Below are 27500 nucleotides of genomic sequence, written 5' to 3'. Positions count from 1 at the left end.
CTAATGGGTGGGTCTGTGCACGGCTCTGCCGCTGGGTCTCGACTGGCTCCTGGGGCTCCTCTTGTATAGCCTGCGCTGGTAGTTGGAGGCTGTGGAAGAGGGAGGAGAAGAAAAGGCACCTTGTTAGCAGGAGCCAGGACAGAGATGCTGCTTGTCCCGCGCTGGCCGCCCTGGCCCCTGCCTCCCTGGAAAAACATGGGCAGCCGCAGGCAGCGCTGCCCAGTGGGCGGCTGTGTGTGCCCCGGCGCCAGTCTGCCTGCCCGTGCACAATCAGCCCTTCTCTCTTGGGGTTTGCTTCACCCAGGGGTGAAGGTGCCTACCAGGAGCCTGGGGAGGAGCATCCTCTCCACGGATGCTTGTCCCATCCCTTCCCTGTGCCCAGCTGGGAGGGCTGCTCTGCTAATGGGGTGGGCATGGGGACCGCTTCCCCATCTTCCCCGCTGTCCTGCCAGTCCTGCTCCAAACCCCTGGGACAGGGAGGGAAATACCTATCAGGGGTGGGATGTGCTCAGGGCACAGGAGGGGAAACAGCCCCATCTGGCTGGCAGGGACAAGGTTTATGTCTGATCGTTGCTGCCAGTCTCCCTGGAAGCTGGCACGGCTCCCGTGTGGTATTTCCAGGAGGGTTTTCATGGAAGAGGCAAAAGCTAGTTGGGAAGAGCCCAGGTCTCTTGATCGCTTGTGGTCCATGCCAGGAGCAGACTGCAGCTCTTTGGGTCCGTGGCAGAGGCAAGAGAGTCAGTGGCTTGGTCTACACCATGTGGACACCTCCTCCATCCCTCCTCCTCCCATCTCCTCCCTGGGGTGGAGGTTTGTCCCTTAAGTCCGCATCAACTTTCCCTGGCTGTGGGACCGTTGCTTTAGCTGGAATTGCCCAGCTGGACTAGAACCTGGCAAGGACGCCACTGGACAGATGAGATTTGGCCGAGGCCGATGAAATTATTGGGAAGCCGCAGGCGAGCAGGGATGGGACAGGGGTGTAGGCAGGCCTGGGAGTGGGCTGGGACACCAGTGGGAGAGGGCTGGCTGCCATCAGCTGGAGGCCTGACAGGAGAAGGGTCAGGATCCCAGCCGTGTCCCTTGGCTTAGCTCTGCCGCAGGGATCCTATCCACTTCCATAGCAGGGGGATGCTGGAGAAGGGCTTGGGGGACCACAGCTGCCCCCTCCTATTCTCTCTGCTGATGCAGGTGGTGCCAAAACTCACCCTTTCAGAAACCATTACTTTTTCTTTCCTTTCTTCAAGTACCCTGGGCCCATGGTAAGCTCCTTGTTGCTCTTTCCTGGCTCTGGAGCTGCTCCTACCCTGCCTAGGTGGAGGAACCTCCAGGGCAGGAATTGCCTAGGCTGCCCCTCCGGCCAGCACCCATGGTCCACACCTGCCCAGAAGATGCCAGCTCCCATGGCCCCATCACAGCAGAGTTTTCAACAAGTCAAGGGGACCATGATGTCCCTTTCTGCCTGGCTTGGAGCTAACCTGCAGCCTAAGATGATGCCCCCCTCATTCCCAGCCACAGGGATGCATTAGCCTTAATCTGAAGGTAAAGGGGACAAGACGTACGGTTTATGCAGGATATCCGTGGCTCCTCCCACTGCCCATTGGGCTGGCACCGAATCGTGGGCACGTGGCGCTGGATGTAGCCTTGGTTGCACTGGTACCGCACCATGGAGTTTATTTCATAGCGGTCCTTCTTCCGACCGAAGGTCCTGGCGTTCTCCACCACCGGGGGGTCCCCACAGGCCACTGCAGGAGATGGGCAGAGACATGAAGAAATCGAGAAGTCCTGCCTAGCTGAGTGGGCAGCTCATGCCCAGGCAGCTCCTGCCTGCCCGGCGCAGGCTGGGCACGCACAGCCTCGTCCCTCCTCTTTTCCTGTGCATAAAACTTTAAATCCCTTTGAGATTGCCTCTGTCCACAAAATTTAGGGGCAGGAGGATACGAAAAATTCTGTGACAGGTCTTGAAATTAAGCAGTGTTCTGCCTCAGGGCTCTATTCCTGCTTCCTGGAGAGGCAGTGAGAACTGGGCACCACAGCAGCCACTTGCGTCCGTGGGAGGGCATGGAGTTGGTGTGTGGGAGTGATGCTGCAGCCAGGGTATGGCTCTGCTTGGGGACGTGAAACCCCATCCCTGATGGCTCATCTTATTTGTTTTCAAGCCCTCGGCAAACTTTCCCCTAGAGCTTTGGCCAATGTCTATTGCTAATTCCTTCCACCTCTTTGACCACCTTTTGCAGTGACAGAACCCACATTCATGTGCACTGGGGGCTCCACTACAGCCCCGCAGCCACTGCCTGAGCCCCCATCCTTGCCGGTGTGGTGCAGGGTTCTGACCTGTGCCTTTCTTGCAGGTGAAAGGGAGATGATAGTTGCAGGGAACATCGTTCCATTCGCCTTGCTCATGCCAGATCATCACAACGCAGTCCTCACCCGCCGCGAAGAAGTTATCGGGTTGGTTGGGCCGCCAGTTCTCAAATTGCTGCCAAGAGAGAAAACCCCTTTGCCTAAGGCTGAGCCCTCCCCTCTCCTACTCTCTTCTTCACCCTTGCAGGTGCCTTGCCCACACTTTTTACCAGCAAAGAGCATGGGTTCCCAGCACTGCTACTACAGCAGTTATGGTTCCCAGGAGCTTAGCTGACCACCTTTACTAGAGGCTTGGAAAACCCATGAGCCCTACAAAGTTTAGGGCTGCCTCCACTCAATGCCCAACCCAAGCACTCAGCACATAACTCATGGGGCTCTTCCCACCCAAGGGGAACCTCTTCCCCTCCCGCAAAAGCCAGTGCCTGCCCGTGCCGTGGGCTGCAGTCTCACCAGGGAGTGTCCGTCGGACCAGCGGAAGTCATTCTCCACAGCTCTGTCACTGAGGCCGATCCACTGGTAGTCCTGCGCATGGCCTGGAAAAGCCAGAGGGGCAGACAAGAGTGGGTCATGGTTCCCCTACACCTTGTTGGAAGTGTCTCTTTGCCATCTCAGCTGTCTGTGGCCCTGGAGCCTCTGGGTCATTTGGCTCCTTCCCAGTCACTAGCCCCTGATGTCCTTTTTTCCCCTGCATCGTGCTTGTCTGTTTCCCTCCCGACTCAACATGGAGCCACCCAAACTGGCATGGGTCACTGCGCTTTTTGCAGCATGTGAACATCTTTTGAACAAGCCACATCAGCAATGTGATAACAGTGAAGATCTAGCCTAGCTGAGAAAGGGCTCTCTTCTGTCTCACAGCTGGATGGTTCTTCCTCTCCCATCCAAGGGTGAGGCCTCATTAAGGAATATCTGAGCGCTAGTAGGGGAAGTTGTGTTTTTTTACATAATTATGGATAAATCTGACCATAGAATGAGAGTTGAATGGATGGACCCCTGCCCAGTCTCAGGCTGGCCTCAGCACTCACTGTTCACAAATTCTTGCTCCTCTGGGGTGATGATACTGCTCAGGTGGGCTTGATGTTGTCGGCATCTGGTCTCTGCATCCATCCAAGTCTCCCTTTCTTCAAAGTGCCTGTAGCAGTGGCCCTGGAACTTGGTCCAGCCTTCCTCACAGTTTTCCAGGTCTGAAACACACAAAGGAGGGATGAAAAGGAGTTGGTGCATGAGTCTTAAAGCCTTCCAACTCACCTCTTAGCAGCTCATGCTCTCATGGCATAGGACAACACATGGTCACGTCCACTAAAAAGCAAAACCTGACACTGTTGCCTGTGTGAAATCCCAGGAAAAATGATCAGAAGGCATCCAAGACACATGCAGAGAGGGGAGCCTGTGTTGAAGACCCCATGCTTGCAGTACCGTGACCTGTGCTACTAGAAACCAAGTGACACAAACTTATTACTGAGCAATTCAATCCCTGTGTCATGTTCCTGGGCTCTTTTTGAGGAACTGACCAAGCAAGAACCCCTCTCTTCTTACTTGTGCTGGCCTGCAGAGTTTTCTTGCTTTGGAAAGAAACTCCAAAACCTGACTCCAGATGCCCAGAATCACATATATGTTGAAAAACGAAGGGAGGAGAGCCCAGGTTCGAGTGGTCCCATTGCTTGGTGTGGTTCTGGGGGTCTGCAGGAGAAAAAAATCTACCAAGGTGGGAGAAAAGAGATGGAGGCAGGAACTTACCATGGTGGAGTGAGAAAATGAAATCGCAAGGAAAAAGCTTGGAGGCTGCTAGAGAAGTGCAAAAATTTCTCAACTTTTCAGAATATCTTTTACAATCTGAGAAACATTGGAGAGTTAAATGCATTAATTAAAAAAAAATGAATCCACAGCTCAGGGAGAGCAGATGTGAATGGAGAGACCATGAGAAAAGACCTTCAGCAGCTTCCATGCAATGCAACGCTACACATCTGCTCCATGGGAATGAAGAAAACAGAAAATGAAATGTGTTTAATCTCAGCCTTTCAGATGCCTGATCTACCAACCTTTCTCAGGCACTTACTGCTCTCGGAGTGGTGGGCTTTCATGAGTCTTCATGCCTCTCTCCCTTTCCAGTAAGGTTTTCTGTACTCTGTTTCTTTCTTCCATTGGTAGATCAAAGCAGTTGTCACCTTCAATCACAGGAATTCATCCTAATCCAGCCTTCTGGTGTTCTTCCAGCTGGGGATTGCAGACACTTTGTTGGAAGGGTTGGCAGTTAGTTGAGGCATTAAAAATGTTTTCTGCCTTCTTCAAGAGATCAATTGGATTATCTGGAAGTAGTTGAAGCTCTAAAGATTCTTCATTTTTGCAGACAGATCACTTGCACAAGGTAAGCGGAGAACATGCTCTATCTTTTGAGATTTAAGACCTTTTTCCAGCAGCTTGAACACCACCCCTTGTCATCACACCCTGGGGATGGGACAGCACGTGGCACAGAACCTCAGCAGGACATTTCCTAGGAGAAAGGCCACTCTTTGCTGCATAGCTGTTACTTACGGGGAAATATGCCAGCAGTTGTCTTGGAAAAGAATGACAAAAATCTTGTTCCCTGGTAGGGACACTGTTGAGGTGACAAGGACTGGCTGTGTGCAGAGACGGCAGAGCCCACCTACGGTGTCCAGCTGCTCTTGGAGACCAACAGACAGGATGGTCTGCCTCATGGGAATCGTGAAGATTTTTGTTCCCCACTGAACTGGGGGCCCTGGCTTCCTCTTGCATCTCCCAGGCTATAACTCCCAGGCATCATAAGCCCATAAATCAGAGAAGAGAGGAAATTAAGCCTGGCTTGGACCAAACAAAATCATAAGCAGCTGCAGGGTAGAAAGTCTCTCGTTGGATTACAGGCATCTTCAACAACAGGTAGCAGGGATGGGTAAATCAGGGGCTGATTAGGTTGTATTAGGAAAGTGATGATAAGACAGCACAATTCCTGCCCAGGGGTCCAGTGATCCTGAGCTTTCTTCTTATGGTCTACTCCGTATGTTCATATCGGAAGCAGAAAGAGAGATGCAGAGAAAGGGGAAGAGAAAATCAAATATATATTATCATTACTTGTGCCAAGGTGAAGAAGACATTGCAACCTTATTTCTCTTTTGTTTGAGCAAGGCAGAAGAGCTTCCCCTCAGCTAAGCTGATAAAAGTTTGGACTTTCATCAGCTCTAAGAAAAAAAACAACCTCTTTTTCTTTCCTTGTAGAAACAAAAAGAAGTATCAGTGCAGGTCAGAGTACCTAATTTTGATGGAAAAATAGGTCACTTCATGTTTTCTGAAGATATACATTCCCTGCTGATTTTGCCACAGGAAGCCATGTTGAAAAGGTGACAAAAATGTCATGCTGTGTCAAATCGGTGGAGATTCCTGGAGTGAACAAGGCTTTTCTCAGCTGCATCTTCACAGAGAGAAACACAATCATTTTTCATGGCTCAGTTGAAGCATCCTTCCATGAAATTCCAGTCTGGCAGAGAAAGTTTGCCTGGGGTGAAGATGTACTCAGATGTTTCCCTACTGTTACAGATGAACAGAAAGACCCTTGACTCAAAGAGACAACGACTTCTGTGATTAACATTGTTACGATCTATGTGGAGCTTCACTAGAGAAACTTAAAAAAGAGAAAGTTGAAGAAGACACCAGAAGCTCCTGCTTAGGAATCTCAGATGACACGGTGCTGTGATGAACAAACTGATCAAAATACATAAACAAAAGTCTTGAAGCTTTTCCCTAGTGTATTTTAAGCTGCTATTAGAGGTTAGCTAACTGAGATGAGGGCAGAGCTGATAGGAGCATGTGGGATCAGCTTTTTTGCGGGGTAGGGTGAGAACAAGGTAGTGCAGCAGTTAGTAAGATTAGCTGAAGCCAGGTAGGCCGTACCGATCTCACACAGGTCCCCTCCGTAGCTGGGAAGGCATAAGCATTTGAAAGAGTCGATGCCATCAACGCAGGTAGCTCCATTCAGACAGGGGCTTGAGTGGCACTCATCAGTGTCTGCAAGAAATCAAGGGCTTCCATTAGGGCTCTGGGCAGACAACTCCACTAACAGGAGAACTTGTTTCCTTGCTCGTTTAGGAGGGAATATCAGTTGTTTTGGGGGAACTTTGGAGTTGCTAGGGTCTTATTTTAAAACATACTGCCACTGCTGCTGCTGGAAGAATGAAGGCAGGAGACCCAACCCACCCTACAAGGAAGACATTGGTTTTTTGTCACTTGATGGTTGAACACCACTCTGAAGATATCAGTACAAGCTCAGCAAGGTGTATCCAATACACAACACTCAGCGTCTTTGACAGCTGTGGTAACTCTTTCTTGTCCGCTTTCTCTGCCTGATGCATCAAACGTGCAAATTTGTATCTGTGTCTCCACCAGCTATGGGTCTACAAGGAAGAACGTGGAATTCTCATAAGTGATGGAAAGATCCGGAAATAGATGTCTATCTCCTAACCGGCCTTCCTGATTGCCAGTGCTCACTACTAGTTTCTTCCTAACCATAATTTAGATGAAGTTCTGAGGCAAGAAATCTCTTCTCAGTGAAAATGAAGAGAGTGCAGAGAAGAAAAGAAGTGGTTTCAAAGGTGGTTCAGAGTCCCTCAACTTTTTCTCTTTGAGGATCTTAGGCCTAGCTATGGGTGCCTCTTCCGTGGTGAAGAATACTGGAGCGCAGTGCCATTTTCTCCAGACCTGTCCCCACTATGCGCTCTCTTGCTTGTGATGGAGCTGGAAGAAGTTGGTATGTCTTTTCCAGCTGTGGATTCCGTCTTGGTGGAAAAAAAACACTCTTAGTTTCCTATCTAGATAGAACAGCCCTTAAGATTCTTTTTGCCTTTCTGGAGGTGAAAAGAGAAGTTGGTGTGGAAAGAGTTTGGCCCCAAACTTTCCAATGTTTCTCAACTTGCTAATTAGCACAAGCCTGGGTAGTATATGCCACCATTTGGTAGTACTTCCATCCCCTGTCATCCTGGGCCAGAAGGAAGGAAGCACAGATGCTCTGAAGAAGACCATGGGTAGCCAGTTTGTATCTATATATTGTTAAAATCTAGCTTGTGCTGGAAGTAAAAGCTCTTCTCCCAGTATCTCTCCAGACTGAGCCTTAATCCTACTTACTGAGCTTTGGAATCAGAAGAAGAGTCATTCAGAATGGAAAGACTTCAGAGACTTCAACTCAGAAACAAGGAGGAAGACTAAGGAAGAAAGTGGGAGCACATCCACGCAGGTTAGGTTAAATGATGACTGGTCAGATCCTCAGGCGAGACAGCGTTTCTCTCTTTCACACTCAGAAAAAATGTAAGGCTTTACAAATGCTGACTAACACTCCATGCTCTTCTTGCGTATGAGAGGGGTTAGTAAGGAAACATTCCAAGACGATAAACATGCTGGCTATGGAAATACCAGAGCAGAGCTGTGACTCCCCAAGGTCTGCGTTTATCTTCTAGTTGGTGTATATTTGGTCGGATACTGTCTCCTTGCAGAACCATGGCCCAGCTGCTCAATGTCCCCAGACATATGAGAGCAGATGTGTGTTATACCCCATGTGGCTGTCTAGTCGCTCAGTGGCCAAAGTCTGATACATCAACTTTTAGTTGACATGTTCTGTAACGCGTTTAAGTGATGGAGAAAATTCTTTCTGACCTTGGATGGTAAATCCATTCGTGCTTTGGAGCATGAATATTGTCATCTTTATTCTAGTTTGTATCACCGTGAGCAATGCAATTATTCCTCAGATGGCTGATGAACCTCTTACTCCAGTTTTGCAGTTCTCCTCTGAAAGAAGGATGTTTTTCCTCTGGATTGCTCTTCTAAATACTCACGAATGCTTTCTGGATTTCTTTGTTCACTGCAACATGAAGAGAATTCCTGTTCCGTGACACAAATAAATACTTTGAGACTTTCTGAACAAGATGGGTGTCACAGGCCTAGTAGAAGAGAGGAGCTGAACTTGGCTGACTATTGCTTACTAGTCACACCTGGAGTTCCTAGAAGATAGAGAGCATAAAGGAAAATGAGGTATCCTGAGGGATGATTACAACTCTTGAGTCCCCTTGGGCTTCCCAACAGCAGTGGCAGCAGAAGTTCAAGTTGATTCCAGTGGGCTCCAGCTGAACAAGTAAGGCAAGGCTCTCCTTTGTCAGTTAGGCTCCACGAAGTGGAAAGCATGCTGCAGAAGTGGGAACAAAGCACATACGACAGCTACAGAAGAACACTTAGCAGGGAATAACGAGTCTTCAGCTGTCTTCAGCCATGTGGACTAAAACTTGGTGCATCCAAGATCTCTTCTGAGATGCAGGAGACCTGCTGTGACTTGCCATCCCTGGTCTTGCAGCAGGAGGGAGCAGGCACACACGTGCAAAGTCATTGCCACAAATTTCCAGCCGGGAAATAACACTGGAACAGAATTTCCTTTTACAGATATTGTATATAATATGATTGCACATATTATATAGTCTGTAAAAACAAATGTCTGCATATAATATACATGTTGCATATCTCTCCATACAGATACGTGTATAATTTTATGTATGACACATACACCAAGGGTGTGCACTTGTAGGTAGTGTTGGAAAAACAGACAACAAATACAAGTGAGACACAGACAGCTTTTCTTCCCAGGAGCAAGCTGCCAATGGCTGGAGAGAAGATGTTTTAAACACATGATGATCATGAACACCAAACTCGCCCTTCAGCCCATTGGGTTATTTGGGCGGTGACAGTATCTCCATCCGGATGTAGAACCACCTCACCAAGCTGATATCAGGAAACTCAAACATAGCCACCAGGTTGGAGGAAGCATTGCTGATCTGGTCCTGCCAGAAAACCTGAGTTGTGGAGGTCTTTTAGAAAAGTAAGTTCTAAATGGTAAAACTGGCAGCGATGTTGTCTCTGGAAACCCTGGCAAGTTGGTCTGTGGGTGTTTCTAAGATATCGCATCTAAGCCGTAGGATTTATGGGAGGCGAGAACTCCAGTAAAAAAAAAATTAAATCCCATCTATCACACAACGCTTGGCTGCTTTCCTCATAACCTTTTATATACCATAAATGTGTCCACTTCCACAGAGTTTAGAGCTAGATGAGGTGAGTAAATCACTGTACACCTCTTCAGGCAGCTGATAAGCCTGCGGCAGGCACGCTAGGTGTGCCAGCTCCGCTCAGCACGGAGCGAGCCCCCACTTCCCCAACACCGGCTGCCAGGCACCTTGACACCCAAGGATCTTCCGCAGATGCGAGCTATTTATTTGCTTGGGTGAGCAGTCATGCAAAAAGTCAGCTCTGCTTTGAGGTGCAGCTCAAGTGCTTATCAACCGACAAGAAGACAAGGCTACTGCTATTATTACCCAGCGCTAACAAAGGACAAGCGATGCGGCATGGGATGCAGAACAGAGGCAGCCCTTGCTTTCAAGAGCTTCAGCTCTAAAACAAAGACAGGAGAGAAAATGCCTTGCAGTGCCAAGAATAGGGAGCCCATTTAGAACATATTATTAACTCACTTCTGGAGGATAATGCAAAATGAGCAGCTCTTTAGAAGACGATTTGTACTGTAGTTAATATTGCCCAGAAGCTGCAAAAGATTATTCAAATCTATTTATTCAAATCTATTGTCACAACAGTTTCTATTTTTTGCTACTAATAGGACCCAAGGTCTAACTTTTAGGTTGTTTGTTGTTTTTTTTTTTTTTTTTTTTTCATAAAACAATTAAAAGAAAATATCCAATATAAACAGGGTCTTGCATCTGGAAGATGTAAACTGTTGGATGGAGAAAGCAAGGGGAGTTACATAGCTACAATGCAAACTTTGAATTTGTTTCACCATTTTCTTCCTAAGATTTCTTTTACGTTGCCAGATACATTCTATATTTGGTCAGAGCTATTTTCTTTTGGTGCAACTAAACACAAGTATTCTCCCAATGTCTTTGAAAACAATTTGCTGTACTAGATCATGGAAATTGGAAAGAGAAATCCTTTAGAAATGAAAGAGAAGTAAATTGGTCCTGGTTTTGCTCAGAAGGCAAATGGCATGCAAAAGTGAACACGCAGTGTCAGTGCTGAGAAAGAAATGCTTTTAAAATCCTTCAACCCAAGCTAAGAAGACAATACTAGAAACAGTGCTAGCACTTTTAAAAATAATACAGTCTGTGCATTTCTCTCAGTGGCAGCCTGTATGGAAGATGAGCAAGAATACCCATTAAACAAGGTCAGCTTTGTGCTTGAAACATCTACTAAGGAGAAGCAGCTTGTGAACACAGAGGATGCTATCACCCAAACCCTGAACAAACTGTACAGTTCTCCTGAAGCTGTGAGCAACCGGTTCAGAAATATACACTAGGATTTAAACTCCTGTTTCGTTTTGCAGAGGGGAAAAGGTAAGACTGAAAGGCAAGACATTTTCAGGATGTCCAATGGTCCCTGTTGTGCCCTTCACTCTTTCTTTGTAGGCCTCCTTGTAAGTGCAATTATCTAAACAGGGACTCAGAGACCAGCTAGGTAATTATCTTCTAGAGACTGAGGGTAAAAAAAATCCAGGCACAAATTAAATTTGCTTTTCAGAGACTCCTGGGAAGTTTGAGCTGCCGATCTGATAGCTCAAACAGGGAAGAAAAACATTGGAGCAATTGTAGGGTGACTCCTACAAGAAAAGAACAAAAGGAGCTGGGGAAAACGATTCTCTCACATTTTAAGTAAAATGCTAGCATTGAACATCACATAGTCAGATAGTGACTTAGGATGAGCACTTCAGTCATTAAAATAATTAACTACAATAATCAAACCAAAGCCTCCATGCAGCAGAAGGGGCAGATACTGCTACAGCCTTAAAAAGCTATATTCATCTAGAGAACAGCAAATTTCCAGGAGAACCTGTTGACCTGCTGGTACCTTGGATTTGTCCAACACTCTCATGGAAGGAGAGCTCAGGAAATTTGGACATCTCTGCCTCCAAAATATTATGTGTAGAAGTAAACTGACATGTATATAACTCTAGTTCAAGACTGCAGGTTGCCTCTTCAGAGGAAGGTTTTAATTAAGCTAATAAACTTCTGATGCAAAATAGACAGTATATCCAGGAGACAGCAAATCATCTGGTCAGTGGCAATGTGCTTTTGCTATTGCTCGTGTCTCAGCCAGGACTGGTACCTCCATCTCCTTCTTGAGAGCATACGCTTTATTTCACATTAGATGAAACATTATGAATCAGGTGAATATTTTCTAGACCTTTTTTCTTCTGGGCTGATCTTCTCTGGACCAACAGAAGTTTAACCCTTGGACTTCCAGGGCATGAAGAATGAGGAAAGCCCATCAAGACCTTTCCTCATTTGGATTCTAATCTTCAGCGTGTCGGGGCCATAGGCAGCAGACTTCATGAATTCACTTCACCAAAGACAAGCAAAACTTAACATATATTGCTGCCATTTCAGCACATTTTTCTTTTTTTTCTCCAACTTGAGTGCAATGTTTAAGTCATTGACTGGCCAGAGTGCTCCAAACCACAGCCTTTCACTGGAGTGCCAGCGTGCTTTTTTCAGCTAATAATTATTTGTCTTCAAATGTTACCAGAAGCAAAAAGACCCGCTGAGTTGGCAAAATTGCGGAGGAAGAAGCCAAGCCTACGGACAATTCTTCAAGCTTGTGGAGTTCCTGTCCTTGCGGAGGAAACAAACTGCTGACTAAAGATAAGTGCATGCGCAGCCTTCAATTTGCTTAAATATTAAAAAATATGGGCACTCCAAGCGTTAATCGTTGGTCTTCTTGTGTTTCTGGCTCTGGCTTTTAAGGAGAAGTAGAGGCTACAGCAGAGCAGAAAAATATCATTCTTTGTAAATCATCCCACTAAAAAGATGGCTGGATCTAACTGGAACCCTTCAACGACAGGACAAGAGGGCAACAACCACATGCCTCCCTGCTCCTCACTCTAAGCTCCCTCTGTAAGCTCAACTAGCTTCACCCCTGCTTTAAAGTTACCAAAAATTAACTGCACTTAATGGGCATCCATTACATCCTACAAACTCTGAGGCACAAGGCAGAGATGATAGAACTGATCTTTTTGCAAGAGGTAAATTTCAAGAATGGGAAGAAGCTTCTGATAAAAAAGCAGCCACAACACGGGAAATAGCATTTTGGGTTCCAGCCTGTGGTTCTTCCTTGTAGACTTTCCATGTTCACAATCCCCAGAGCACTGTAAAGAGTAATGGCCTAAAAAAGGAAATCTGTGATTATTTTTCCTTTTTTTTTTTTTTCCCCTCCTTCTTTTGTCATCACTTTGCTCTAATTCTCTAGAAGAAGTTCACCTTGTTGCAGCGGTGTTGCACGTTCATGGTCAATACACTTTCTTTCCACCTGGATGAGTTTCCTTCAGACCCTGACCAGGACTGCATTTAACCCCATAGGGACACTGTAGTAAAGAAGCTTTCCGATAAAAAGAGAAGTTTTACCCTAGAATATCCCTGGTGGGAGCACCAGCCATGCACGTGTACTCAAGCCTGTCTCTAGTTTATAAAGAGTCCACAATTAAACTTCACGCAGTCGTCACTTACCTCTCCCTGTCACCTGCTAAGAAACCCCAGCTGCTACATCGTCATCTCTGTGACTTGCGAATACACAACATGTTCCAATTTCAGAACATTTTTCAAGCTTCTTCACACATGAGCTGCGGAACACATGGTTTTCTTTCAAAATACTTCACAAGAATGTTGGCTAACAAATGCTACGAAGAATTTGGCAATCGCTTTGTGGGTAATTTATAAAAAGAAAAAGCAGTGAAATAAAACCATACTTTGGGGCCAATTTTTTCTTTTTTTCCTGAGTCTAACTGGCTAGTTTCCTCCCTTCCCCTCAACCTTGACTTTGCTGGCTTGATTTTATCTCCAGGCTTGGACGTGGCAGCGGGCATGGCCCAAAAGCAGATCCCATTAGGTGTGCAAGGAGGGCTTTTGGGTGCATAACCCCCCCAGCACCCTGCCCAGCCCCGGACGCCATGCCAGGCTGGACCAGTGCTGCAGGAACAATCCTGCTGACGTGCCCCTACCCACTCCTGCAGCATCCGCTGCGCTCAGCAGAGACAGACAGGAGCTCAAACGTGTGATGAACAGGGCTGAACAAAGGTTCACGATTACCTGTTTTCTCAGAGGGAGTGAACCTACGCAGAGGGAAATACAGTGACTCATTCGAAACACTTTGGGGATGGAAATGATGTTAGAAACCAGGCTCAGTTTCACAAAGCCCTGCACTTACAGACCCCTACTGAGTCCAGAGCTACCTATGCTGAATGGTGTAAATTAACCAAAAAGAAGCAGTTCAGGAGGTAATGTGGGAAGGAGGTGACATTAATATTAATTTTGCTAGAAGGAACTGAACAAATCTCTTTGTACATACAATTTGTACTATATATAAGCAACATGTCCTACATGCAGGCCATTGAGAACTGACCATGTGTAGGACATTCATACAACGGCACATGCACTGATGGTGTTGAAAAGGGACCTGTTCCTGGGAACATGCTCCTGATTGCAGCAAAGTGAAACCAAGCTGTGGCCGGGGATGTCATGGGACATCCTGTGTTACCAGCGCTGGGCTCCTCCCTTGGCCAAGAAGCAGCCACCAGCAAGCACAACAATGTCCCATCTTGTTTTCTTCTCATTGCAGCATCCTAATGCCTCTGCGTCACATGAACACTACTCGGGGGATGCTTGTCAGAAAGCTAGCAGAGTTTTTTCACCATAAATAGTTACTCAGATTTAAATATTGTGTCTGTTTACACTTGGCAGGGAGGGATCCTACCAAAGACAGAGCGCTAAAACACCAAAAAGGGGCAGGGTGGAAGGAAGGGCATTTATCAGCGGAGCTGACAAAAGGTAGCGATGCTCTGAGCGTCGCCTCGCACATTTAGCTCGTTCTATCTGCAGGGAGCAGCCTAAGACACAGCCCAGAGGGCGATCGTGCTCTGTGCCAAAGGGACCGGAGCAGTTTGCCCGATGCAAACGTTGCGCTCAGCATGGATGATGCTGATAGCAGAGATTTTTGTCCCCAGCTGTCTCGCTTTGCTTCTTACCCCTCGGCACTGCAAAGCTGCTGATGGCCAGCCTCCCACTCCGGAGCAAGTGCTATGAAACACTCGGGGATACAATTGACAGCGAGTCAATACTTCACAGAAAGAGAAATAAAACAGGACAGAGACCTGCAGCCCGTCTCGTCCAACTTCTCAGCTGTGTCCACTAGCCAGGGTGGAATTCTCTGCCGGGTGGAGCCGTCTTTGCTCTTGTTTCCACGAGATGAAAAAATTGTCATTTTCTCTAGATTACAGCAATGGTTAAGAGCAATTTCAGAGGGGGCGTGAATGCCCTAACACCTTCCTCAGCTACATCACACCCAGGAGCCTGGTCACAATGGCTCTCAATGACCATGCACAGAATATTCTTTTTCGAGCCCCGACCTCACAGAAGGGCAACAGGTGAGCTCACCTACATGCCAGCAATCACCCGGGTACCCTGGGGGGCACAAGCAGATGATGCTCTCATCATGTTCCGGGCAGGTAGCTCCATCAGGCTGCTCCTCAAGGCTGAGGTGCAGACGCATCCACCAGGAACAGCAATTCAGAGCAGCGGCTGATGCCAACTGCTATGGTGCAGTGGGGGAAGGCCAGATATACATCTCCTGGTGCTTCCCTTGAACTGCTCCTCTGCTGCTCTCCCCCAGGGCATCTAATTGCTGTAGGCAGGCAGGAGGGAGGCCCAGGAGGCTTCTGGGGATGGGGTTACACTGGCTGGATAATTGCATCACTCACCCAAACACAGACTATAATTTGTTAAGACAGAAGCTATTGAACAGAAGCTGTAGAAAATATCACATGTATATGGCTTCCCACCACGATAATATTTTGCTCAAGCCTACTTCTGCGTTAATGTTCTCTGCTGTAGAAGAAGCAAAATGTGACAACTATGCCCTCTCCCTCCCTTCCCCTCCATAGCATGTTCCCTTTCATACGAGAAGAAGACACAGTACCTTCTGTAGTGGGTCCTAATGCATCTATTGCTTCTTGTGAAACTTGAGGCAGGGAAGAAGTAGTGGTGGCCAGCAGATGAGGATTGTCTAGAACTACAGCTGTCTCCATCTCTTGTTCTGACACCGCGGGAGGGGAGGGGTCTATTTCAAGCTGAGCCTCTTCAGGGTTCTTGGGTCCCTGTGTTGGTTCAACATCTGGAGTACTGGTACTAATTACAACGTCTGGGACAGAGGTTTCCCCTGAAATGCCTGCGACCAAGTGTGTCACAGCTCCAGATGTTGCGTCAGGAATTTCCTTCTCTTCAGGAGCACCAGAGGGCTCACCACTGGCCAAAGATGTGGCAGCTGTTTCAATGTTAGCAGCAGGCAACGTGGATGCTTCTCCACTGGTTTCGTGGGCTGTGGATGTTTCTACGCTGATTTCGGGAAATGCAGACGTTTCACCCTGGGCTTCTTGATTTGTGGATGTTTCTATCCTAATTTCAGGAAACGCAGAGGTTTCCCCACTTACTTCTTGAACTGTGGATGTTTCTATGATAATTTCGGGATAGGCAGATGTTTCACCCCTGGCTTCTTGACTCGTTGGTGTTTCTATGCTAATCTGAGGAAATGCAGACGTTTCACCTTGGGCTTCTTGACTCGTGGATGTTTCTATTCTAATTTCAGGAAATGCAGATGTTTCCCCACTGATTTCGTGGACCGTCGAAGTTTCTATGCTAATTTCAGGAAAGGCAGACGTTTCCCCACTGATTTCGTGGACCGTCGAAGTTTCTATGCTAATTTCAGGAAAGGCAGATGTGTCTCCACTGGTTTCATGGACTGTGGATGTTTCTATGATAATTTCGGGATAGGCAGATGTTTCACCCCTGGCTTCTTGATTTGTGGATGTTTCTATTCTAATTTGGGGAAACGCGGAACTTTCTCCACTAATTTCATGGACTGTGGAAGTTTCTATGCTAATTTCAGGAAAGGCAGATGTTTCTCCACTGATTTCGTGGACTGCTGAAGTTTCTATGCTAATTTCAGGAAAGGCAGATGTGTCTCCACTGGTTTCATGGACTGTGGATGTTTCTATGCTAATTTCAGGATAGCCAGATATTTCACCCCTGGCCTCTTGACTTGTGAATGTTTCTATTCTAATTTCAGGAAATGCAGACGTTTCCCCACTGATGTCTTGACTTGTGGATGTTTCTATTCTAATTTCAGGAAATGCAGATGTTTCCCCACTGATTTCTTGTATAGTGGATGTTTCTGTGCTACCTTCAGGAAACGCAGAGGTTTCCCCACTTACTTCTTGAACTGTGGATGTTTCTATGATAATTTCAGGAAATGCAGATGCTTCACCTCGGGCTTCTTGACTTGTGGATGTTTCTATGATAATTTCAGGAAATGCAGATGTTTCCCCACTGATTTCTTGAATTGTTGATGTTTCTATGCTAAATTCAGGAAATGCAGATGTCTCCCCACTGATTTCACGAACTGTGGATGTTTCTACACTAGTTTCAGGAAATGCAGATGTTTCACCACTGATTTCATAAGCTGTTGATGTTTCGATAACACTTTCTGGCAATGCAGATGTTTCCCCACTTAGTTCACCAGATGCAGAGGCCTCACCACTTGGCCCCAAACTGTAGGTTTTTTGAAATGTGACAGCTGTTTCCCCACCCAGTTCCTGTGATACTGTTGGTCTTGTCACAACTTCTACTAAGTCAGAAGTGACTAAAGTGACTTCTGGAAGCCCTGAGGACTCCCCACTAATATCAGTCACTGCTGAAGATTGTCCACTTAGATCTGTGGCTCCAGAAATGTCTCCGCTGACATACGGGAACCCTGATGGCTCTCCACTGAAGTCTCCTGTCCCTGAAGGAAACCCACTAGTCTCCATGGCTCCAGACCCTTCTCCAGATAGTCTTCTGTCTCCAGAAGGAAATCCACTGATTTCTATCATCCCAGATGGCCCTTCTCCCACCTCTTGTGCAACTGACGTCTGTGTTACAACTTCCACCAAAGTGGTATCCACAAGAGAGACTGTGGGAAAGCCAGAGGTGAGTCCACTTTCGTCTCCTGACAGCAGGCCACTGGTGACATCAACTCCAGAGACCTCTCCACTGCTGTCAATCACTCCACTTGGATGTCCGCTCATATCGAGCACTCCAGAAACACTCCCACCAAAGTCTACATGCCCAGAAGGTTCACCACTGATGTCTAAACTCCCAGATACCATGCCTGATGCATCTTCACCTCCTGAAGACAATCCACTGATTTCCAAAATCTCTTTTGCTTCTGCTCTCGTAATTGAGGGGATTGTTGTCACTTCCTCCAAACTAGTATCTACAAAGGTAATGCCTGAGGCCTCTCCGCTTCCATCGATACCAGAAGTAAGGCCACTTAGGTCCACCAGGCCACCGATCTCATGTGTTCCAGATGGTTCGCCATTGACATCCAGTCCTGAGGGCAACCCACTGAGCTCAGGCCCTCCAAAGGGCTCCCCGCTGAGCTCCGGCACCCCAGAAGGTTCTCCGCTGAGCTCAGGCCCTCCGGAGGGCTCCCCGCTGAGCTCGGGCACCCCAGAAGGTTCCCTGCTGAGCTCAGGCCCTCTGGAGGGCTCCCCGCTGAGCTCGGGCACCCCAGAAGGTTCCCCGCTGAGCTCAGGCTCTCCAGATGGCTCCCCGCTGAGCTCAGCTCCTGAGGGTAACTCTTGGGCTTTGCCACTGGTGTCCCACTCAGTGGATGGGAACCCTGACAGATCTCCTTCACCGCTGACTCCAATGGATCCTTTTCCCTCCTCTCGCCGTTCTGGTGCTGTTGTGACAACTTCCACCAATGTAGTATCCACAAGAGAGACAGTAGGAAAACCAGAGGTGAGTCCACTTTCCTCTCCAGATGACACGCCACTGACTAGCTCAGTACCAGAGATATCTCCGCTAAATCCAGAAGGTAGCCCACTGCTTTCCACTCCAGATGGCATCCCACTAGTTTCTGGTATCCTTGAAGTAGACACAGTTACATCTTCCTCTGCAGAAGATAAGCCACTGATGTCAACAATGCCAGAAGACACCCCACTCAAGTCCCCTGAAGGCAGCCCACTTTCTCCAGGTGGAAAGCCACTGGTATGTAGGTCTACTGATGGTAATCCACTTTCTCCGATCCCTGAGTGTTCTCCACTAAGTTCAAAAACTCCAGAAGTTGGTTCTCCGCTTGTATCTGGGATTCCAGGTACCCATCCAGATGCTGAAGATTCACCACTGACTTGATGTTCTCCAGATTCAGTCACCTCCCCTGACACTTCGCTGATGGAAGCATTGGTACTTGTTTCCTCTGGTATTATGGTAGCTGGAGGAAAAGCTGATGGGCTTACTGGAAAACAAAGAGTGAACAAAGAGAGGGAGATAGGAAAATTATTTACTAAATTGTTTTAAAGAAGCTATTAACAATTTCCTGATTCACTTTACCTCCAAACTGATACTTTGGGGTAAAGGCACAAAGTCCTATGTGCTTGCAGAAATAATTTGGTCCCTTCAAATTTGTTAATGAACATTATAACTTAAACAACTATAAATTAAATATTCCTGGGAAATTGTCAGAATATATAATCTTCTGAGACTGGATGATGGCAACAGTGACACCAATTCCCAGGTGTCAAAACTAAGCTACTCCTTCCTTGGTGATAACATGTGGAAGAGGCAAAGTTTGGTGCTGCTCTGACCACACTGGAGCTTTGTCCTCCCTAGAAGGCATGGCCTGAGATCTGTTTCTAGCTGGCCTTCCCCATCCCGGATACACAACAACATATTTTGTAAGGTGCTCTGGCAACTCTGTGTGTGCTGGTCTGTTGGTCATTTAGTTCGGTCCTAGGCAAAAGTTCAATAATATGCATGCGTATCTCCTCCTGTGTGCACAGCCTCAGACTTGGCTAGTATGGAGATAATCCTCTAGATTTAGAGGGAGTTGCCTTCAGCAAGGACACAGACCATTTATTTTGGGAGTGTCCCAAGCCTACAACACCAGCCAAGTGTGACCCAGGAGCTGGAGAAGCTCTGACCCACCTGGGAGCAGCGACACGTCGGTTGGAAAGACCTCTGTCCCCCAGGCTGTCTGATTCTCAGGCTGAGTGGCAAACTCTGGCTCCATGGTGACCTCCTCCCCAGAGGGTATCCCCTCCACTCCAGGGATCACTTGGGTTGCCAGCACGTCTTCTTCAAAGAATGAGGTGACCCCTTCCTCCTCCACAGGTGGTAGAGCTGGAACAAAAAGATATTGGAAGGAGTTTCCAAAAATTCACAGCCCAAGATGCCAGTGAAATGCTTTGCCCAAACTGACACCGTGATGTGCCCAACCTCCCTTTCCCCAAAGAGACAGGTCTACATGCCCTGCAAGGAGTGGGAGGGTACCTCTGAAGCAGAAGGCGTGATGCCGGGACAGGGGGTCAGGAAAGCCCGTCTGGTTGTAGTGCTGGTAGACAGTTCTCACACCAGGAGCATCCCCCCCGCAGGCAGGACGGGGGCTTACGATGGGATAGCGGAGGCTGCCGTCAGCTAACCAGCCAGCATAGCATCTGTCCAGGCCCTGCTTCCAGGCAGCGTGGAGTTGGCCAACAGAGGCCAGCGTGGAGTTTTGGCTCTCACAGTACTGCTGAGCTTCTGGGAAGGTGAACTGCTCTGGCTGGGTTGCGAAGAACACCTCGCCTGAGGGATGGGAGAGAAAACAGGCATGAGTCCCTGCATCCCACTCACGCACACGCACATGTGGAGCTGTGAAGCACATTTTTGCTCCCCAGCCATGCCCAGAGGAAGGGGGAGGAGGTACCCTTGAGCCTGTCGATGTAGCAGTACACATCGTAGGTCTCCGAGGCCGGGCGCATGCCATATGACCGCACACCAGGAGAGCTCTCTTTGTCTCCTACGCAGTTACTTCGGGGATTCACAATGGGATACCTACCAAAAAAAGAATAGAGGAGGTAACCCAAGGTCAGCCTTATGTACCCTTGACTGAAGAACCTCAATGTACTTGGGAGCAGGACAAAGAACACTTCATCATTAGAGATTCTCAGAGCCCACAGTGGAAACAAGTCCACTTACAGCTTGGGGCAATGAATAGAAACTTTCTTTCACTTATCCTACATGTCAGGGGAACTCACTGCTGCAGAATATATGCACAGGTTAGAAAACAGGTAGGACTGGTTGAGAAGAACAGGTCTATTGGCCAGTAGATATCACAGCCTGGAGACAACCTTAGGTCAGGAAAGCTTTAGGTGCTGATGAGCAGAGCAGCAGGACAGACCGGAGTAAAACCCCAGTTTCATGTCTGAGTAGTCATTTTGAGATGGGTCTTAGTCAAGTCAAGATAGTTTTACCTGACTGTCTGGTCCCGCAGCCAGCCAGCATCACACTGGTCAAAGCCAGCCTCGTAGGCAGCCTGGAGCTGTTCGGGAGTGGCGATAACTGCGTTGTTCTGCAGGCAGGCCTTCTGGGCTTGGACAAAGGAGAAGGCGTATCTGCTGGTGGCGGCACGGTAGTGAAACACCACACCTGGGGGAAGAGAAGCCCTCTGGTGAAAAAGCAGATATGGGACAGACCATCAACCGAGATGGGTGACCAGAAAGTGTATTCCCAACAACAGTGCAAGGACCAGTGCCTGTCAAACCCACTTTGATGGAGATGCCTCATTCACTGAGCTCTGCTGCCACGGAGGGTGATGTTCTGGGGATCTCTGTAGCCCTCCTCTAGCATCTTCCTGCCTTGACTTTCCCCTTCTCTGGATCCAGATGCACATGGGAGTGCGGAGTGTGACCACTGCAGCCCCAAGCATCAGTAACTGAGCCCTTTTCAGGACATGAGGGGGTAGCTGACAGCCTCCTCCTCATCCCTCCTGTCCTACCACAGTGGAGACACCGAGGATGTTCCTGACCCCAAACAGGCCTGCACACCTCCAGGGACCTGAATGCCCTCTGAGACAGCAGAAGCTCAGGCTGTTTTCATCTGAATGGTTACCTCTACGAGAAACTGATCTTCAGGCTTCTTGGAGTCCTGGTGACTTACCTGTAGGGGAGATGGGCTGCTCTGGGAGGAGACCGACACCAGGGGCTGCTGTCGCTCGCACGAGCTGATCTTCCACTGTGAATGCTGAGGCAGACTCTAGTCCTGGTGTGGCAGTCACCCCCACAACCTCTTCCACCGAGCTAACCTCTGCCGTTTCGGTGGTGATGGCAGTGCCTAAGGCTACGGTGGTGATGTCTTCAGGTAAAGCCCCCACCCCAGTGACGTCCCCCCTGGTCACGTTCTCCTCCCCTGGGACAGCTGTCTCTACTGTGACACCAGTGGTGAAGAGATCGGGCAGGACAGTGAAGCCCTCGTACAGCTCGGTGGCAGTGGGTGTGATCTCAATGGGCTCCAGGGTGGCAATGCTGCCACGGGCCTCCTCTTCCGTGGCATTGCGTGGCAGAGGTAGCTCCACTTCAGTCTGGGTGACAGTCTGGACAGTGAAACCACTGCCCAACTCACTTCCCGTCTCGTCGATGAACTGTCCTGGGACCAGAGTCTCAACGTCGTCCCCTACATCAGGAAACAAAGCAGCAATCAGAGGGGACATGGTCAGTCTAGCAAGGCGTATTGTGCTGGTGCTGCCTCCGAGAAGAATCTCGATGTTTGCTAGCTCTGGGAGGAGCAGGGAAATCATGACGTCTGGTAAAAGAAATGGTTTTTCTTCTTCCACTATGGCTCTCTGCAACACCTCAGCGTGGAGGGCATGTTCATGAGTTAGAGGCAATGAGCCACCGCATGTTCCACAGCTGCTGAATCAGAGAGGACTTTCCCTGATCTCCTCCCAGCTCTCCTTCCTGGGAACACCTTGCTCATATCCAAGTCTGCACTGACCTCTAGTGCCTGCTGCAAGGAATGTAAGGTGGCCGCAGGGAAGTAGGGGAGCTTAGATAACCTCCACAGCAGGTCTGAGCCGTGGGAGAAAGACAACTGGGTCCTCACACGCAACGCATGAAGTCTCACTAGGATCACTTCTGCTCTGAGCTCATCACATACCAGCACGCTGACCCCACCACCAAGGCAGCCAAGGCAGTCTCTTCTTGTACCAAATACATCCAAACAACTTCCCACCTTTTCCCTCCCAAATCACATTTTCGCTCATGTCGCTGGCTGTAGGAGAACGTGTGCCACTGAGCAGGTCAGCCTACAGCAAGGACGGTGGTTTAAAGAGCAGCATAAAACAGAACTGGGCAGGTTAGGGAGGGATGGGACACCTTGGATATGCAGCGAGGCAGGTCTCAGCTGGGGAGGGAGAGATAATAAGACCATCAGGCTTTTCCCCTAATACTGCTTTCCCCGCTCTATTTATTTCCAATTCCATTTTCCTGCTAGTTCATTTTAGCCAGTACCTCTCACAGTTCATTTTAGCCAGTACCTCATCCCTCAAGGGATTCAGAGAATTAGAAAGAGATGCTCGGGCAAAGACTGGCTGTGCTCAGCAGTTTCAGATGCATGGCCTGAGATAACCAGAAGGCTGTGGCTGGGTGGACCAGTCTTTAGCTTGGCCGTGTAGCTGCATTACTCCAAGGGCTCAGGGAGGTTTTACATGGCCTCCTGACACACCGACCACGCACACATCTGGGCATGATAGGTCTACGTCAAAGGGGTTTCAAAATTTATTTTTAAATATTGTTATTAATTTTTCAAGGGCGGCAATCCTATTTGAATATTAGCCTCTGGTTGTCCTGCATAGACCCTATACCGCTGTGCTTTGTCCCCTTCCTGCTACAGGGAGAAGAGTGCAGTTAAAAGAAAGGGGGAGTAGCTGGGGTGCTCTCGACTTCCTAGGTGCAATTTTGCCCCATTTCTGATTGCCAGAGACTGCTGCAGCCCTTGTTTTATCCCACCATGGAAACTCAGGCTCATGTCTGCACCACATCACAGCACGACACACGTATTCATGGTCAGATCTGTTCTCTTTTTCCTTCTCTTCCATCTCCAGCATTCAAAGTCTTGTACATGAAACACCTGAGCTCTGCTCCATGTCTCCAGGGCAGCTACCAAAGCTGGAAGGTGTGGGAGGACTGGAGAGAAGAGGGCTGTGTTACACTCATCTCCTCAGAGCCCCCCCGTACAGGGCAGGCATCCATGCACTTTCTGGATCTGCTTCCTACCTGAACATGAAGAAGGGACTAAGTCCTTCGCCAAACTTGCTTTGCCCCACCCCACCTTCTTTTTTTTTTAAAAAAAAAGAAAGAAGCAAGCGGTTAGTTCTGGCCAGGGAGCTCATGCTTGCTGAAGTGTAGGGACACATTGCTCAGTCCCACAGCCTCGAGACACTCACCACTATAGCAGATGGCATCGTAGCGAGAGTCGGGGTGAGGGTACCCTGTCTGGTTGACGTACAGGTACACTGTCCGCACGCCCACCAGGTTTCCTCCACAGTTGGGCCGTGCTCTGGAAATAGGGTAGCGGACGCTGCGATCGGCCAGCCAGCCTGCACTGCACATGTCCATGCCATCCTTCCAGGCCAAGTACAACTCTCCTGTGGTGGCCAAACGGGCTCCCAAACTGCGGCATTTGTCGAAAGCTTCTTGGAAGGTGAACTTCTCGGGGGAGGTGGCATAGAAGACTTTACCTGCAATTACACCATCCATTAGCACAGGAATTAGCTGTAGAATTTAATCTCAATTCCCTTTCTTTCCCCTTCTCATTTCTGAGAGCCCGGGGAAGATGAAAAGTGTATTACAGCTGAACTGCAACCCCATATTGGTGACTGTCTAAAAAGACCAGAAGAAAGGGAGTCTTACAGACTGGAGCAAAACATACCAAACTATCTGGAGCCACAGGGCAAAAGGAAGATAAAGGACAATTTCAGTTCTCATGTGCTGAGTATTTCAATGGATCTCTGTTGTAAGCATGGGTGAGGGACACCTCTGAATGTCACACCCTCAAGTGGATGACCAGAGACACGCAGGATGGCAAGGCCTCTGCTGAGGGTTAGAGCCGGACTCCACCCTCTGTACTGTATTAGTCATTTGACATTAAAATTGTCCAAGGTCTAACAAAGAGACTGTAGAGAACATCTGGCCTTGCTGGGGGATGTGCTTTTCCATCTAACCTGTCTTTCCTCAAGGCCCTTTGCCTCTGTATTTACTGTTGCCCAGTCCAGGCATGATCAGAGCTTTGGCTGCTTCTGCATCTAGTAACGACAAAAGTACTAAATCACCTTGCATTTGCTCTGCATAGCAGTAAACATCATAGGTTTCATCTGGTTCACGGACACCGTAGGTCCTCACTCCTGGAAATTCATCCTTGTCGCCGTAGCAGCGCTCCCGTGGCCAGTGGATGGGGTACCTGGGGGAGAGAGGTGTGTAAGCAGTGGGAGCAGGACCCTGGCGGCCGCAGCGAGGCTGGGAGGGAGCTGTGGAGCACTGCACAGCGTGATGATTTATGGCTTTTCCTGGTTATGGGGAAGGGGAAGGATGATCTGCTGTCCTGCCCTCCATCTGATGGTTCTGAGCACAGCAGATCCCTGGGAGCGCCAGCCAAAGACATCAGGCCAAGGTCGATCCCCAGCAGGTGATGCACAGCTCAGTACGGTTGAGCCACAATTGTGCATCTTGGCATAGTGTCTGTTTTGTTCATGGAGGATGAAGGATCCATATTAAGCCATTGCCCACTCCGCTATTGCCACCAGGTGAGGAGGACAGTGGTGACTCTGCCTTCCTCCTATAGATTCCCTCCCTGGCAGAGAATGGCTTGCAATCCACCACCTCCCTCTGCACACCAACAATTACAACAGCTGCTATATAGCAACTGTTTCTCAACCATTCTCCGTCGGTGGCTTCGTTACAGAAGTCCTTCCCTAACGACCCTGCTGTGGCTTTCCTTTCCCCTCCACTGTTCATTACCTGACAGTCTGATCAGCCAGCCAGCCAGCATCACACTGCTCGTATCCATCCTCGTAGGCAGCTTGCAGCTGCTCGGGAGTAGCAATGACAGCGCTGTTCTGGATACAGGCCTGCTTTGCTTTCTCGAAGTTCAAGGTGTACCTTGTGGAGATTGCTCTGTAGTGGAATACGATGCCTGGAAAACACAATGGCCATCACTCACATGCCTGTTAGAGAGCAACCAGCCCCTTTCCTTCCAAAGAAATGACATATTCAAAGAACAGATACTACATGTCAATCAGAAACAGTGAATTATTTATGCTGATTGTCTGTATTTGAGCATCTCAAGCCAAGGGTGACTTGATGAGCTTTTTTCACAGGACCTTGTGGAGCACATTGGTGACCCACGACAGCGGCTGCTCTCCCATGGTGCTATAACAAAGTCTTGGTGTATTACAAGCCAGAACCTGATCAGTAGTGTGAACAGTGGAAGGAAACCCATCGCCCAGAACACAGAGATATATCACCGTCAGAAGGACTCAGTGCTTTCCTGATACAGCTCTGAGCAGCGTTTTAAATGCGCGGTTCAGAAATCAGCCAGTGGGACAGAGCAGGGACCCTGCTGCTGTGCAGGTTTGAAAGCTGCCACCTCCCAAGGTCCTGCTCAGGACCAAGGGTACAGAGCGCCGAACACTGTACAAACGCCCAGGGAACAATAACAAGAGGCAAATACTTTAAAAATCTCCAGATCTGCTGCAAACATATCTAAGTCTTTTTGTTATTTCTATTCACCTATTACTAGTATGGGCTTTGCAAGAAGATGGGGAAAGTTTTTCCAGAACAGACCAATTCTCCAGCTGAGGGCATCCCATCTCCTAAAATGTTTGGAAGAAATAAAAGGTCTTATAACAGCCCTGTTCCAGCTTCACCCCTCTGAGTAACAGCCCAGTGTATCCAGTATCACCTCCTGCCAAGGATGTCGTCTTGCTGTCTCTAACTCACCTTCTGCCAGACGAGTCATTTTATTGCCATATATTCTGCCATGAGTCATTTTACTGGTTTGTTTAGTCTGGTCCTAGCCTGCTAAAATAAATGCCTGGCCCATGGCTTCTGCTCACCTACCCATTGCCTTATCTGTGACCTGACTGGAGGGTTTGTGCCTATGGGGAGAGCAGTACCTCCTCTGCTCATATATTCCTTGTTCCCTTCTGTCCAGGCAAGGTAGCAAGATCTTGAGAGGAAAGAGCAAGGGCAGGATCTCACCTTTCACTAGGACCTCTATCGTGTCTTGTCTGTCCTCAATCCCATACATCACTTCACAGCGATAAATCCCGGTGTGGTTGGATCTCAGCGCCTTGATTTCCAAAGTGGCATCAGTGGGGATGGCGGGGTAATTGGGCAAAGAGATCGCCTCCCTGTACTCGGTGTTGAGCCGGATTTTCCCACCGGTGGCCACTAACAAGACAACTTCGGTGCCGTTTGAGAGTTTGCTCCATTTGATCCGTGGGGTCAGCAGAGCACTGGTGTCCTGTTCCTCCGGGATGTTGAAGTAACAGGGGATGTTCAGGGAGCTTCCCAGGACAACACGCAGGGGAGACTGCTCAGGTATCTTCACTTCCAGGCCATCACTACTGTCTGCCAGTTCCCAAACAAAGTAATGTTTACATCAAAAATGCATTTAATCCAAAATACGCAGTGCTTCCTTCCACATGCTCCTTTGCCCATATCTGCTTTGCAAACCTGTACCCGCATATTCAGACATACCCTTTTTGGTCTAGTCTGCTGCAAATAATGTGCAGAAAGGGAAGTTACAACCATGACCTTTGTGCCATGGTTGCTTTTGGGATTTGGACCAGTGCTGGATGTGGGAATGAAGGGAATGAAGGGCTCTACTGCAATGTAGCTGCTGCCCATGCTACGAGATCCCACTTGATAGGGTTTAAAAAGGGGAATGCTGAAATTTCCTCAGTTTCCCCATAAATCTGCTTTTGTCTGGAACTATCTCTGTGGCTCCCCAAGCACAAAACCAGTGAGAGGCTATGGCACAGCCACCACCCAAATAGAGGAGCTCTGTGTGTACCCAGAGCAGATCTTGGGTACACTGATTTCTGGCAGCTACCCATGCCCGGGGATGGGACCAGAGTGCGGCACATTGCTCAGCCCCACTTTCCCCCACCCTGAGGCACGTACCTGAGAGCTCCACAGAGACGGCTGCTGTGATGACTCGCAAACACACAAACACTAATAGTAAAGTGGTCAT

General features: G+C 48.5%; 1 protein-coding gene across 1 annotated transcript; it reads right to left on the bottom strand.

Moving 5' to 3' along the window:
* On the bottom strand, positions 1–27500 carry ACAN (aggrecan). Its single transcript, XM_009887278.1, has 19 exons — positions 27431–27500; positions 26504–26875; positions 25262–25436; positions 24577–24704; positions 23692–23985; positions 21408–21920; positions 20723–20897; positions 20176–20303; positions 19761–20054; positions 19416–19610; positions 16729–18726; positions 16469–16668; positions 15370–16408; positions 6262–6375; positions 3384–3542; positions 2812–2894; positions 2332–2476; positions 1560–1742; positions 1–89 (listed from the first exon to the last, which is right to left on the bottom strand). The coding sequence occupies exons 1-19, from the start codon at positions 27498–27500 to the stop codon at positions 1–3; spliced, it is 6354 nt and encodes a 2117-aa protein (XP_009885580.1).

Source organism: Charadrius vociferus, unplaced genomic scaffold, assembly GCF_000708025.1.
Source record: "Charadrius vociferus isolate BGI_N301 unplaced genomic scaffold, ASM70802v2 scaffold190, whole genome shotgun sequence".
In the NCBI taxonomy this organism is placed as follows: domain Eukaryota; kingdom Metazoa; phylum Chordata; class Aves; order Charadriiformes; family Charadriidae; genus Charadrius; species Charadrius vociferus.
Note: the sequence above shows the minus strand (reverse complement) of the source record. Positions and strands in the feature narration are given on the sequence as shown.

Coding starts and splice junctions, on each gene's coding strand:
- ACAN (XM_009887278.1), bottom strand. CDS start 27,500: ATGACCACTTTACTATTAGTGTTTGTGTGTTTGCGAGTCATCACAGCA. Junction 18,727..19,415: donor CGACGTGTCGCTGCTCCCAG/GTGGGTCAGAGC, acceptor TTTGTTTTCCAG/TAAGCCCATCAGCTTTTCCT. Junction 6,376..15,369: donor ATTAGGACCCACTACAGAAG/GTACTGTGTCTT, acceptor GATTTCTTGCAG/ACACTGATGAGTGCCACTCA.